Below are 15,629 nucleotides of genomic sequence, written 5' to 3' on the forward strand. Positions count from 1 at the left end.
AATTAAAACGTAAGCTCAGCGATGCTTAATGGGAAAACCAAAAGCAGAGCAATACATATATATATCAATATATATTACTTGACATTTGAAATGACAATATGCAAACGTAACTACACGCGTTGAGCTACAAAGCGAATAATGTACTTATATGTACATATATGCAGTCAGATTAATAACCTCATGACGGATTATATTAATGGCATCATTAGATTGCATTTTTGAAATGACATGGAAGCCATAAACCAGATTTTGTTTCATTACGATTTATTTCAATCAATAAAAAATTAAAGCGACTAAAATGTGTTGTTATATAGTAAAGAGATAAAATTTCTGGACAGTTGTTATGAACAAGTATAAGTTAATCCTTAATTCTTGTTGGTGTTTTTTAAGTTTTTTTTGCTTAATTTTATGCCCTGTTTACGTATATCCCCTCACACATCCTGGCAGGTCCTTGAAGCCGATTTAAAGGCCATGGCCATTTGTGAGACGGCAGACACACTGCCTAACGCACTCTTCGCGTTGCCAAGCGCCGTCGTCCTGGATGCCGCAGATTTGCGTACCTCAAAGGAGACGCAGACACCCGACGATGGGCGGATTGGGCATGACGCCATAAAGATAATTGGTTGTAGGATGGGGGGACTGCTCATCAAAACGTTAACGCCGTCACGTAGTTTCGCTTTAAACGCGACCAAACTAAAGTCGAATGGCCATTGAACAGGACGAGTTGATGGGCAGCGTGCTTGCGTATTAATTACTTCTGGTGGTCACTTCGCATGCGTGTGTGGTGTGTGTAATGGTGCCGCAACCGAAGGTCCTGTATGTCCTGTGTGTGTTACTCTCTCTCAGTTTGCAGTTTGGGGTTCCACCAGAAGTTCGACGTTAAAACCCTTTTTGTTTTTCCTGACACACTGGCAGTTCGCTGGCATTTTGATGGCCGGCAGCAGCTGTTTTAGTTGCGATTAATATACTCAAATTGTTGGCAGCTTAAGCTGATAATTAATTTAAAACTTTGCGAACGGCGCTCTTCCGGGGCGTGTGCATTTTGTTGTACTTCAAATTCACACTTTCACGAAAAGGATAGCTGCCATAGTTGAGCAACAACTTTTCCGCGAATTTGGTCTACTACGCTTTGGTATTGCTTCAAAGAAATAATTATTTCATAAACTGCAATTTTGTTGTTAAATTCAAAGACAATGTCATTTTCAGTTTTATTGTTTACGATTATCATCTTTTCTGAACTTCTATCATATACCCTCTTGTAGTTTTAAATTTTAAAAAGTTAATTTCAAATTCAGATTCAAAAGCCAATGCTGCCAAGTGCAGTATTTATGTAGCTTATACACCAACCACTACGTACTAAAAGCTACTTGGGTTTGAAACTTGGATCTAAAAAGCACTACGGGACACTGAATGCTATGGCACCGAAGAAGTTTTTGGATGCCCATCATGGCTGTCGCTTGCTTAGTGATACGAGACTAGTCATATTTCAATAAATTTCAAAACAATCTTTCTTAACTGTCAGTTTATTTAAGCAAGACAACTATTTTAAAGTTTTATAGAAAAAAAGCAAAAACAATATGTAATCTTTAAGAAATCGGTATAGGTTAAATTTCTTTATTTCATAGCGCAAAACAAAATGAATGGATACGTCAATAAAATTGGTTTAGTTCATTTATAACTATGACAGATAAAAGCGAATTATAGCCGAAATAAATATCTATAATGTAATGCAATAAATTGTAAAAAATTAAGGACTCATCGGCTTAAGCTGTAACTATAATTGGCCTGACTTGGTTACGATTCCACACAACTCCCCACCGACCAGAGCCCCAATCACTTCGCATGCGGACGTGACCCATGTGAAGCTAATGGGGAGTTCGGTTTTCCGCGAGTTCGCGCTTTTGTGAAACGCGACAAAGCGCCAGGACTCCGCGATGAGATGAAAAACTGCGCCTGGGATCCTGCAGGCTGCAGTGCCGTGTAAATTCTGCGCGATTTGCCCATCGGCCACTGGCGCCTTTGATTTGATTAATTGATGCATTATGCTCATTTACGCATAATTAATGCCACTTCAATGTGTGTTTGAAATATTTTTTGCCTGCCTTCCTCTGTTTTTGTGATTTGCAAAAATGCATTTTATTTTGTTTTATTATTTTTTTTTGTGCGCTGCTGTGAAATGCAGCATAATCAGGAATTCAAGTCGTGCGACAACAGAAAAACTGATTTTCCTGCCTGGGGGCAAGCGAAAAAGAGGTGCAGTGGTACAAAAAAGAGGAGAGAGGCAGCCAGAAGAAGAAGAAGTGGAAGCGGAAGTACAAATTCAACATCTTGGCATGTTTGTCTGTTGACTGACAGTGCAGTGTGCGTTGGTGTGTGCTGCTGCTGTGTGTATGTGTGGCAGATATGTCCTCTGTCTGTTTGCAGATACAGATAAGATGTCTTCCATATATGCACATATGTACGTGTGGGCGTGCACATGCTGCATATAGGAGTCGCAGCTAAACCGAAGCTATATCAGAACCACCTGGAAGCGTGGCAGCTGCCAATAAGTGACTGCCTTGCAAGGAGCTCGCAAAATGCCGATTTTTATGAAGCGAAAAACATAATACTAGCTTCAAATTATTGCCAATAAAAAAAAAAAACAAAACGAACAAGGTTAAAAACCTAAACTTACTTAGTTTGTGTATTAATGAAAATACCATTGATAATGATCAAAATAGATGTTCTTTTCTCAGTGCATTATTCCTTGGGAAACATTTCAAAACTGAAGACAAAATGGATGCCGCATGCTAATGCAAAAACTTTTTCGTTTCTACGCTAATTTGGGTCATTTCCTTAAAGTGCAGCTGACGGAGAATCTTAGCCATGTCTTGGGGCGAAAGCAATTACAGATAAGATCGACTCATTTTACAGGCCTTTGGCTTTGGCTACAGCCTTAGCTGTTTGCCAAGTGTTGAGAATTTCGCTTTTCACACTTGCCACTCGGAGTGCGATAAGCATCGTCCACTGTCACTTGCATTCTGCGCTCACATGCATATTGCATTCGGGTTTCGCTTTCTTTTTGCCCAGTGACACAGATTGATGGCATGCAGCTGATTAATTGCAATTTGCGTCATAATTCTAGCAACCAGTCGTTGCCCATCAACTCTTCTCCTCTTCTGGCCATAATGGGTTCCCAAAGGTTGGCACCGGCAAACAGGAAGTGCAAGTCGCCCGGGGAACTCAAGGTGCCGCCAGTCATTGAACTTAAGTGCTGAGGGAATTCTCTTGGCTCTTACATAAGAAAAGATTAATTTTGGGAAAGAAATTAAATTAGGCGAAAGTCAAACTTAGAACTCGACCCTTCCAATTAAAACTTTCTCAACTTTAGTTTCGTTTTTTTTTTTCGTCAGTTTTCCATAGTAACAGCTATTAATATTAATTAGGTACCCTTGTCTTGTTCAATCAAACTGCATTCTATTCAAATGTAATTATCATAATATAGACAAGTTTGATACAGCAGCCCCATTCCCACCACAAGCAAACAACCAGTCCCTCCAATTTCGAAAGGGTTTGAGCGCACAGAGGCCGTGATTTTCGCTGATGAGGGTAATTAAAAAGTTTTCACACCCCCACACAAGAACCGCAGCAGAATGCAGTCAAATTGGCTGTGATGCAGGAATTGTAATCGTTTTAAATCTATATAGGGTTAGGATGAACTGCGGATGAGTGTGGCATGGCTGCTGCTGCTCCGCCTCCCTACTAATTCCTCAAAGGAGAGGCGAGCCCAGCCGCACTTCCTCCTCCGTTTTTGAGTCATCGAGAATGACGACGTCAACGACTTTGACTTTGTGCAGCAAAAACTTTTGCGTCTGCCAAAGTTTTATGACAAATTTTTGTGATTATGCAGCCTCCACCCACCAGGCGGCCAAAATATAAAAAAGAAATGAAGAAAATAGTAGTAGTCAAATTTCCTATGCATTTGTTTGTCGGGCATGCAAATTAGATTTTAAATAGTTTTCGGTTTGATTGCAAAGCGCAGATCAAAAGCCTAATGCCATTTCAATTTGACTAATTTGAAAAGGGGACCGGATGCCTTAAAGTCAGCCGCTGGACCGCATTGAACTGCCAGGGTCGAGCAACCCTTAAATGCATTCGACTTTTGCTTTCAGCCTGTGCATTTGCAACCAGAGACCCACCTCCCATCGTCCAGCACCATCCCTCCGTTGCGGCCACAAAAGCAACTAATTAAGAAATTAAAATAAAAAAATGGTCAAAAAAGTGAGCAAAAAGCCGAGCGAATGCACTTTGCATGCAAATTTTATAAAAAATTTAACACAACAGCCAGCCGAGTGCAACGGCAAAAAGTGCAACTCTTGCAGAACGCCCAAAAAAGGGGGAGGGGCCTTAACCCCTCGTCAGCCCAACTGCTCGCTTAACCCTTTTGGACTCTCATCACCTCGATGTTTTTCGCCGCAAAACGATGACAATGACAAAAAAAAATTGCACAGCTACAGAAATACCTTAAAGGTCTTCAAAAAGGGCAACTGCCTGGCCGAGGGGTTGAGATAGGCTTTCGTTCGGTTCGGTTTGGCTTGGTGGGGCAGGTGGGGAATGTGGAAACAAAGAACCCTGGATACCTGCAGCCCCACCCAAGCCAAGGGACAAATTGCGAAAATCCGCAGCTCTGTTTTCGGTTTCTGATGCCCTCAAACTGTGTTTTGTTTTTAAGTTTTTCCCTTTTTTATTCACCCTGTTCTGCAATGCAATGCAACGGAAATGTGAATGCACCGTAAAGTGAAGTGAAAAATGCACTTGAATTTTCCTATTTTTCCCTAACTGTTAAATTTGCGCCAAGGTTTGTTCGTTTTTCTATTGTAATTTTCGAAGGCCAAAAAAACAGGTAGCGTTAAAAAAAATGTCGAAATTAAAATGAGCGCAGAAAACGAGAATCAAGCATAGGCATCATAATCTTTGCCAACCTTCCTCATCTCTAAATGGTAAAGAGGGAAGAGGGAAAACGGGGCGTGGCATGTGCATGTAGAACAAGAACAACAGCGGTAAGAACAACAATGTAAGCGCCCACGTACCAACGCCAGTGCTGAAAGGTGCCCTCAGTGGGTTTTCGATGGGTGGTAAAATGGTTGCTTTTTTTTCAATTTTTTTCTTAATTTTTTTTGCACTTTTTTTTGCACTTTTTTTTGAGACAGGTGAGAGGGGCTTAGGCGACTTGTTAGCGTGCTGCTTGTTCATCAACAATGCAGCGTTGTCGCCGCTTCTTCTACTTCTTCCTCAACGCCGTGGTCTTCCAGGAAAATTCCATTTTCCGTGAGGGTTGCTCAGAAACAACAAACACACACACATGAGTCCATGTCAGATCCTAAATCATGCCGAAATCCCTTCTAGCTGAAAAACTACGGATAGCTTACTGATTTCTCTTAATTATGCTCAAGTCAATGGTATTTTGAAGGAAAATTTAAGCATATATATAAATTTAGTGATTCTAGAACTTTCTTGAGGCATTCTTTATGATTCAAACTATGAACTCAAAAGGTATTTATTTGTAAGATATCGAACACTGATATTAACTAACAGATACCGTGGATCTTGAAAAGGTTAGCCGGGGTATTTAATATTCCTCTCAACCCTAAGTGCACAGCCCTTTTCTTATGCACTCGCTGACTCCACCTGTCCCGTTTCCCCACCCCAACATGTTGGTTTTGCCGAAAAAAAGAAGTGTAGGAAATTAAAAGAATTTTTGTTAAAAGCGCTTCAAGTGGGTACTGCGATGTCGTTGTTGTTGGCGTCTCTTGGCTTCGCCATCCATCCACCTGTCCTGCCTCTATGTCTGTGCGTGTGTGTGTGTGTCTCTTGACTCGAAACACCTCATATTCGCCTGTATATGTGAGAGGGTGTGTGTGTGGATGGGGGACTGGGGATTCCCCACTCACCTGAACTCGGGTGCAGTGACATGACGACAGCTTCGCGCTTTTGGCTTTGACGTTTGCTGCTTGATTTTCAGCTGTAGCTTTTAATTTTTATTTTAATTTTAATTTTTTGTCCGTTTTTTATTTATGTGAATAATTTGTGGGCGACTCGCGTGAGTGTGTGGGTGGTTCTTGGCTCTGTGCGTGTGTGAGTGTGGGAGCGCAATGTGTGAAGAGGCATGATGATTTGTTGGGTCTGTCTGTGACAGGCATTTTTGATTTGAGCTGCCTGCCGCGAAATTCTAGGGGATTTTCTATGGAAACCGATTTTCATGTGACCTTTTGATAATCCAATATTTAGCTTATCAATTTGCGAACAAAGGTTTATTTGGATTTTTATCATTTCAGAAAGCAGAATGTTTTGAAAAGGAGATGATGTCATCATGCGTAGCTGGTTATATATGTTATATGTTTTTTAATTAAATTGTAATAGATAATAAACTTACTACTAGATAAGTCCCTTTCTTAGCCTCAAATATTTTATTTAGACCCAAAATTTGGACCAGCAAGTGTATTAACTGCAGTGTGTTAGGCTCAAGATATCCTGTCACTGCTGTATTTGCCCAAAACCATTTTTTGTGATTTTATTTGGCTTTTAATTTTGTTGTGGCTTGTACTTGGCTTTTACATACTCCCCCCTCTCATATGCCTGCACCACGCCCCATTCCCCACCCCTCCTGCTTTTTGCCTTTGGGGCACTGTGATGCTGCACGGTGCTTTGGTGCTACCTGGCTTAGCATTTTAGCGATGCATAATTAATCTGCGAGCGAACAGTATGGGATTGGATGGGGCTGCTTCCCTTTCACTCTATCATTCCCCTGCACCACTTCAATAAAATATCTTTTATTTTATTTTTAGTGCAGCTTTTCACTGCTGAAAAAATGTTTTTCATGTATCTGATGATGATGATGCCCTACCTACCCCCCTTCACTTTCGCTAGGGAGGGGAATGTAAAAGCGCAAAAATGTGACGGGCACGCTTGAGTGCGGCTCTCGTTCCCCGTGTTTTTTAGCCCTTAAACTTTCTTTCTTTTTGGCCAGAAAAACCCCTGGCCATGTTGTGTATTGTTTGTCAAACAACTTGAGAGCCGAAAGCGGCAGCAACTTTGCCTGCACTCCTACCTGTGGGCCCTGTTCCTCCATCTCAATGGGGGTAATGACTTATAGACGCTACCCCAGATATATCTTTTTTGTCGCATCTAGCTGGCGTTGAATTCACAACGTCTTGGTTAATCAGGGGTTAAGGGATTGAGTTTGCCAAGGGATTGAGTAAGCCATGCATGAGCGCGTGGGCCATTGTTGCGTGGCCTTTTTAATTGGCCAGCCGGATGTCGGGTTAATGTTGCAGCAACTTCTTTCGCACATTTAATTATTCGCCGGCAACAAAACAAAGGCGAACGCATTACATTTTTAATTTGAGAGCGGAAACGGGCGGTCCGAAAAAAAAACTGCTTAATTTTCAGGAGTGTTTGCTTAGATTATTTCATTAAATTGACCAGAGCAGGACAAAGTCGGCTGGCCTTTGTCCAGGACAATGCCGAGAGCGCGGACAAACAAAAGTGTTGGCGGAAAAGCAAAAAGTTTGGCCAGACTCCCAGGACTCCTGCCATAAACGCCAAGGACTTTGCCCAGCCGAAGGGGGTGGAACGTGCACTTAATTAAAGATAAGAATTAACTGCTGATTAGTAGTTCTTCTTTACACTTGACACTGTGCTGGCGGTAGTCCTTCTGATACTGCCACTACTCCAGCTCCAGCTCCACTACCAGCTTCAAGTCCAAGTCAAAGTCCAGGCACGTAGCATCCGCTCCTTCGTCTTGGCTTCAGCTGCCTAACGAGGTTTTATTTTTGTTTCCCATCGCCGAAAAAGTTTACTTAGGGTTTTCAAGGACCTAATGTAGCCAAATGATTTATGCACTTTGCCCAGACACAAAGTGGGTGGGGTTGGCGCACATGCACTGGCCGCATTTGTGATAATTGATGTGGCCATGTCGAGGCCTACTTTTGATACCCTCGCTGCAAATACTTTGACTTCGCAGCCAAGAATGTCATGCAAATGCCTTACTTCTCCATCCTAATTAACTGGAATTAACCGAGCAACATATACTTGCATCCAACTAGCTCAATTTCCATTGCCAAATGATGCCAAGATAGTTTTTTATCCGAGACTTCATTTGAAATCGAATATATCCGTGAGTCATAACAAAAAATTTTATTGATAACTCCATTTTCCGAAGTTTAAAAGTGTATGAACAGTAGCGACTCTGATTCACCTACCGCTTTTATGTATAATTTAATGCTTCTACGTGTTAATCACGGCAATTAATGTATGCCTTCGCTGTTGTCCAGCATCCCACGACTGGCCCCGCCCCCTCAATTGTCCTTCGAGCACATCCTTCAGTGAGGGGCAGAAACAGATACAGATACAGGAACAGCCATCGCTGGCAGACACAGACACGAACCGAGCTGGAGATACAGATGCAGACCCATAAATATCTGGCACGTTCAACAACTCGAAGGGAAAAACTTTCGTTGGCACTTGGCTTAAATGCCTCATTTTCCAGTCATTAAATTTCGCTGGGCGCTCTCGCTGACCAATTTCGGTGGCCATAAAATCTTATAAAAATGTTGGTGGCAAATGTTCGGCTACTAGTTAACGACAATATGTCCGAGTCAACTTGTTATTGACTCTATGTCTCGGTCCTGGGAAGGCTTTGAAATATGTTGACAATGGCGCCAGCAACAAAAGCTAAATATAAATACCCCACCCAATCCACAAAAAAACAGCCCCCCATTTATGTTCTCAAATTTTCAACCCCGCAAGGCAATTGACTTTTCGATATGTTTCCTTTTTTGGAAGCATCAGCAAAAGTCCTCTAGTTTCTTTTCCATAGTTTTTTGCCCAACATTTTCTGGGGGCCAAAAATGTTGGGGGTTGGGGCACCGCGACAAATCAAAGCGTTACAAAGCTGGAAAATGTGGGGAAAAGTTGCAGTGCAATTTATTATATGCTTTTGATTCTTCAAATCTAGCTGATGTTGTTCTTTCTTTTCGATTTTTTTGCCCCACGTTGTCGCTAGCACTGCGGAAATGTTAAATATTTGTTATTGCAGTCTAATGTTTCCGCTTTACGAAAGACAACAGACAGGGATTTTTCGGGACTATTGTATCTATGTGTGATCGAAGAGTTGCATACTTCTTGTTTAAACGTAGTATATATTAAAATTAAATAAAGTCAGGAAAAGATAGTAGATCAGATCACTTGTAGTAAGTGATAACTGATATCAGCAGCACTTAAACTAAAAGCCCACTAATATACCCCATAAAATGCTATTCAATATAAAAATCTTTTCTGGCAATGAAAACTATTAGCTCCAGTCATAAATCTTCAAGACCAAAGGCTAGGAAGTGGAGAAGTGGAACCCCAACCAAAAGCCGGGTTCGACTAACCGCACAAGGGACCACAAGAACCGAGCTCCATTTGGCTGCACAGGCGACAGTGGCAAAGTCTGTGCCAGACATGGCACAATTATGACAATTTCTGATGCATAACGCTGCATCCATAGCGCTTTTAATGCAATAAACAAGCGACTGCAGCGTCATTAACACTGACAGGAATCGGTGAGGGGAGTGGGGAGGGAGGAGTGTGGGGGTAGATGCCAAGGAGCATTCCCGGCCTTTTGTCGCTCACTAATTGTCTGGCCTGGCCGAAATGTGCAGCGCATGCATGCAACGCATCGCTCCAATTCAGGTGTGTGTCAGTTGGCCGATGTCGCCACAAAACACTTTGCCGGCAATTGTCAGCTGGCTTTTGGGTACGTGTTACGAACAATGATGGGAATGGAAATACTTTCTCCACGGAGTACAAAATTAAATTAAGAGACTATAGATTACCTATCCTGCAATTAAATAAAAAAAAAAACCAATACAGCAAAAGGGGATAAAGCAAGGATCTCTCGTTTAAAATCTATAACTTCCTCCTTAAATTAGTGAGTAATTTTTTTACTAGTACCTAGTTTAAGTAATGGTACACCAAAGTGTGTACCAATGCTTTGCTCGAGCAGTACCTGCCATCACTGCCATTGAGTAGTTAGTTGTTTTAAGGCCGTTGCAGTTGCAAGTTGCTAGTTGCAGCTAGTTGCTAGTTGCAGCCAAACTCACTTAGCAGCTGACAATGACAGTCGCCTGCCTTTCTTCTCCCGCACCAGCAGCAACACCACCATCAGCACCACCACGATTACCACCCACTTCAAGTTCACCTGCGTTAATAGCTGCCTGCCAGGCAAGTGTCTGGGAAAGGCTTTGCCCAGTTGCCTAAACGACATTGTCACTTGCGGTTGGGTGGGCGCACCATCTTCTGCTGCTTCAGCCCCAAACTCCAGTTCGTCCTGCTCGTCCTGTTCGTCCTGATCGTCCTGTTTGCGGCTTCTGCAGTCGAGTTGCCATCGGTTTATGGCAGGTTGAGCACCAGCGACAATGAGCCACGCTGGTGCACTGTGAAGTGATAAACATGCGCGCTTTTCGGCACAAATCAATTAGCAATTGAATTTGGTGAACTCAAAGACGGCGAAAATGTCCGACGGCCAAATGACAAATCAACTTAACGTGCAACAGCAGGAACAACATCCGCTGCTGTCAGCCATCTCCGGAAATAATTATGCGTAAGCTATGTTCAAAGGCATTGAGATTTCGGATGTATTTGCTATACAGCCAAATCAAATTAAATTTGATATAATTAAGGAGTGGCACAGTTAATTCTCTAGAATTATATCGTTAATCTAAACTCACTAAAGATCTCTTTGTATATTTATCAAGAAGACCTGTTAACCAACATCTTAAATAATGTATTAATGCAAAACTTAAACGCTTTAACAAACTTCTTTCTTCTATCCTACTTAGTATTAATAATCCTTTAAAGAAGGCTTGAAAGAGTTTAATCAGATGCAACAGGATAAAGTGTGCTCCTTAAAGATTAAGTGCTGGAGTGCCGGAGGCAACTGCAATCGCAATCGACCCCTGGCCCCAAAAGGCAGCCACTGCGGGCGCGGACTGATACCTCAGGCACTTAGACGGGCTAATGTGGGACACAAACAGGAGCGGCGTCTCGGCCACATAACCACATGCCCCCTTACCACCCACCACCCACTCACTCATCCGCTTGCCCGTTTCACCACTCACCTCTAACCTTCTCTTGCAGTCAAACGCAGCGTGTGCATTACTATCCCAACCACTACTACCCGAGCCACTACTTGCCGGGCCATTACCACCAAGGATACCAAGGATACCAGGGGCAGCAGGGACGACCACCGCTCCTGGCGGCCGCCAGCAGCCACAACGGTGCTTATGCGGCCACGGCGGCTGGCAGTGGACACTCCGGCTACGGGTAAGCAAAGAGCCACCGCTGCACTGAGAGAAAAGCAATGGGATGAATAAGAAAATTCATTCAAAACATAGAAATTAAATTGTTATGAAAGAATCTTAAATAACTAGTTTAGGATTCATATATAACTAATAATACTGATATAAATGAATACTAACGTATCAAACTCAGCGGCTTAAAATACCTTTTTCTGTGCACTGTGCTCTGGCCATCAAAGTCAAACCATAACCCCAATTCCAGTGCAAGTTCCGCGTCTTATGCCAGTTTGAATTTTGCAGCGGCATAGAGCCATCCGTGGAGTACGAGCTGCAGCATGACCCAGCCTCGGGTAGCTTCTCCTCCTTTCATCCGAGCAGTGCGGGCAGTGGGCCCGCATATCCATCTGCCCACCATTCCCCGCCTGGGCCACCACCGCATCCTCCGCCCACCAAATCGTCAAAGAAATCGAAGAAGAGCAGCGGTTCGGTGATGAACGCACTAACGCTGCTCTCGTTCTTCTTCTTTGTGAACATGCTGCAGAACTGCCTGAAGGATCATATGGCGGACATGAATCCCACCGTGATGGTGCTCACAGCCAGCGGCACTCGCAACCGTTTCAACAAATTAGCCGAGATGAATTCACGCGAACAGACCTCCACAACGGCCACCGAATCGGCAACGGCGTCGGCAGCGGCATCATCTTGGAATCATCAGGCTGCTTTAGTTCCGGCCGTCGAGCCGAGTGTGCCGCCCTCCATTGTTACGCCCACGGTGGTGCTGCAATCGCCCTACAGCGGTCACACTGAGATGGCCAATAAGCCACCCCACCGCCAGCCAACGGAGTACCAGTCGAACCCTCAGCAAAATCACCACGATTATCGGCCCCACATCGCGAATGATGATGCTTATAATTATGGGCAGCGCAGACCTCCGCCTCAGACCTTCTCCACCTCCGATGCCAGCGATTTCTATCCTAATCGCACACACATCGACCACTCGTCCCGGCCCGACTTTGAATCGGAGTCGGGCTCCGATTACTATCAGCACCACTACAACCCGTATGCTGGCACAAACTCCCGTCGGCACCCTTGGTCTTATGGCAGGCAGCGTTACTCATCCGCACCATGGTCTTCAGCTTCGTTGGGCGCTCAGTCGGGCGTGAGCTCTTACTTGGATAATGCCCAGCGCCGGCAAGGTGATGATGACGATGGTCATGGTTATGGCTATGGCTATGGCCACAGGGATAGGGATAGGGATAGGGATACGGATGCAGATGGTTACTGGGATGAGGACGAGAATGGTCAGCAGCGGCGACGCAGCGATGCTTTCTATACTCGCACACGCATTAATTGAATGCAAGAATTCCGCGCACATTTCTATGTTGCATGGCGGGGATTTGCTGCATTAACCCATTGCACAAAAATGGGGTGGCATAATGTGGATGGGCAAAAATATGTGAATGGATTTTTTAGTACAGCTAAAGCAGCGTTTATGGCTTATGGCATTTTACATTCTGTAGATATTATCCACACTCCCGTTGTAGCTTAAAAACGCAAATACCAAATTTAACTTACTTGTATTATTAATTCTAAAATAATTTTATAATGATTTTACATACGATATTAGAATTATTTTACTTTTAAAAGTTTTAAGTCATAATGCACAACCGAGGGTTAAAAATGCTTAGCTTACATGTATTTATAATTAAAAGCAAACAACGTGCATAAGAGCTGACAAAAAATGAATGGAAAAAGGCGGTGGGGCGACGAGGCAGACAGACAGACACACACCCGGCAAGTTGGAATCGTAATGAAAATAAATGCTAATTTGTTGCACAACAAATTAAAAGTGCCCCCAGATTCTGTCTGGCGCTTGGCTAAGACTTTATTTTATTGCCTGCCACAGCAACTAAGTTGCAATTTCCCGGACTCACACTCCCGTTTGTCTAATACAAATCTGTTGCATTGCTACCTAGCTAGCAGTTTACTTATTTAGTGGGATTTCGTTCTTGGCTCCACAATAATCACGGCCAATGAGCCGCAAAAGCAAACTCGTGTCTGTTGGCTGGTAGCATGGGGTAGCTTTAATTAACACATTTAGCGCAATTTAAAATGCATTTTGCCATTTGGAGCGCGTGCACTACAAACAATGCTATCAATTTCAACAACTTTGATTAAACGTCATTTGCAGTTTGCCGTTGCATGTGTTGATGCCTCCGACTGATGCACTTTTTTCCCACCACGGTTGGCCATGGGCAAGGGCTGAAGTTGAAGCTGGCAATTGGCATTGTCAGCGCTTTGGCTGCGTCGCTCCTTTTTTGCTTCATTTGCAATTAAATGCACGCAGCAGCAGATGCAGATGCAGTTCCAGTTGCAGTAGTACTAGCAGCAGCAGTTGCAGTTGCAATTCGGCCTCAGCGTCAGTCGGCACTCAAAAGCGTAATTTAAAATTCTCTTGGCTACCATTTTTCGAGACCCTTTCTTCGCTTTGTGTCGGTGATATGGCTGGTTGGAGTGGAGGCTGCCAGTTTTCCACGCATCGCGACTGCCTGACTGACTGGCTCACGGCACGGTCCCCGGCACACGGTGCGTATGAGTTATGCAGCGACTGCATGGAGCAGCCAGCAGGAGCAGCAGCACCACCAGCACCACCCGGCCAAATGAAGTTAATATAAATTTTGCTTTACAACGGCGCTGGGCGAACGTGTGCGGCTCTGGCCGTTTATACGTATGTATATACATACATATATAGCGACTATGGGCCTCCCATATATTTAAATAAATTTATGACTTTAAGTGCAAAGTGGCAGCTAATGCGTGATTTTCGGAGCCAACACGAGCACGTAACTGGCGTAAGTGCTGCTCAATGGAATCCTAGTAGCCCCCAATAATAGTTGCCAGCTTGGAGATCGAAACATGATCATCAAGGCTTTATGAATGTATCTTTAGAGCCTAAAGAGCATAGATAGTGAAATTATTTGAGTTATATTATATATTCTAACTAAGCAGTCGTGGGCATAATTACTTTGATAGTGCTCTTCCCAATGTTTTTGCAAAAGTAGTAAAGACAAGTTAAGCACAAATGAAATGCAATTAATATGCTAGAACATTTCAGTACTTGGTGAAATCTCTAAGATCCCTGATAAGCAGTCAATCCACATTAATCCTACTCCTGGCAGAGCTCCATGATTTTATTACTGCAGCAACTACCCAGCTGAGATCATAAAAGTGAAAATTCTCATTACCCAGCGGAGGTCCAGAGGATGATGAAAGCGATTTCGGCTGGTTACTGGCTTCTGGCCGCCTGCACATGACACATTATCCACAATTAAACATGCAATAAATTTACCTTAAACACGCATAAATTTATAATGTAAGGACAGGGTTTTTTTATGCCAGCGTTCGTACTCTTTTTTGTCAATATTTTTTTGCCGTTTGTAGTTCATTAAAAAATAATTAAAAATTGTAATCGACGCAATTTTGTGCCTGCCTTTGCACAATTATTTATGCTCACAAAAAGCACAGAATGAAAGGGCATTAATTTGCACTCGTGTCAACTATAAGTGTGCGGTAGATAAATTAAAAGTAAACAAGTGAATAAATTTTGTAAAAATTATTAAAGTTCCCGCGAGCAGAAGATAGCCGCTCCCAGCAAGATATTTAACATTTTCCTGCCTTACGCATGAGCCAAAGTTGCTGGAATCCTTTTGCCGAGCTGTCTGGGCAGAAAAAACCAGGGTGGTAGCTATCCCAAAGATCTCAGTGGTATTTTGCTACAGTTTTATATGGCAAACAATTACGGTAAGTAATTTATTTCTGCTCAACTGAATTAGAAATCTCTTAGCACTAAGCCAGTTTCCTGAGGGCTGTTACACCCTATCAACCCACCCCAACGAACATCCTCACGGTTTTCCCCGTATTTTCCCAGACTGTCTTGTGTGCGTGTCTGTTTATGAAGATACAATAAGATATGCAAAGAAAATTAATAGTACTACATTTTTTACAACACTTTTGTCTCGACTGCTGGCGCAGCTAGTGCGATAATTCATTGCCTGCCTGACTCCTTGTCCGTCCTTGTCTATCTGTGCCTCCCCCTTTTCCCACAGTTCCACTGGAAATTCAAATGTAACAATGTTTTCTATTTTATGAATGTTTTATGAATTTTATGAATACAATGTTTTTTATCTATATGAAATACAATTTTAAGCATATATGATACATTTTAAAATGAACTCAAATCTCTCTAGATCTTATCAGCTGAGATAAGATCAAAAATCTTAAGACATTAGAAGTAAATGATATTTTTTC

The 15,629-nt window shown here is 42.9% G+C and overlaps 1 protein-coding gene and 1 long non-coding RNA gene across 2 annotated transcripts; both read left to right on the forward strand.

Annotated features, from left to right (window-relative positions):
- Positions 1-10,535: 10,535 nt before the first annotated feature.
- On the forward strand, positions 10,536-12,675 carry LOC6607379. The gene is made up of 3 exons (XM_002032116.1): positions 10,536-10,624; positions 11,161-11,346; positions 11,622-12,675. The coding sequence occupies exons 1-3, from the start codon at positions 10,536-10,538 to the stop codon at positions 12,673-12,675; spliced, it is 1,329 nt and encodes a 442-aa protein (XP_002032152.1).
- A 1,025-nt stretch (positions 12,676-13,700) lies between these two features.
- On the forward strand, positions 13,701-14,774 carry LOC116801472. Its single transcript, XR_004362037.1, has 2 exons — positions 13,701-14,049; positions 14,119-14,774. It is a non-coding gene; the product is annotated as an uncharacterized LOC116801472 (long non-coding RNA).
- The last annotated feature ends 855 nt before the right edge of the window (positions 14,775-15,629 follow it).

Source organism: Drosophila sechellia, chromosome 3R (assembly GCF_004382195.2).
Source record: "Drosophila sechellia strain sech25 chromosome 3R, ASM438219v1, whole genome shotgun sequence".
Lineage (NCBI taxonomy): Eukaryota > Metazoa > Arthropoda > Insecta > Diptera > Drosophilidae > Drosophila > Drosophila sechellia.

Coding starts and splice junctions, on each gene's coding strand:
- LOC6607379 (XM_002032116.1), top strand. CDS start 10,536: ATGTCCGACGGCCAAATGACAAATCAACTTAACGTGCAACAGCAGGAA. Junction 10,625..11,160: donor ATCTCCGGAAATAATTATGC/GTAAGCTATGTT, acceptor CTTCTCTTGCAG/TCAAACGCAGCGTGTGCATT. Junction 11,347..11,621: donor AGTGGACACTCCGGCTACGG/GTAAGCAAAGAG, acceptor TGAATTTTGCAG/CGGCATAGAGCCATCCGTGG.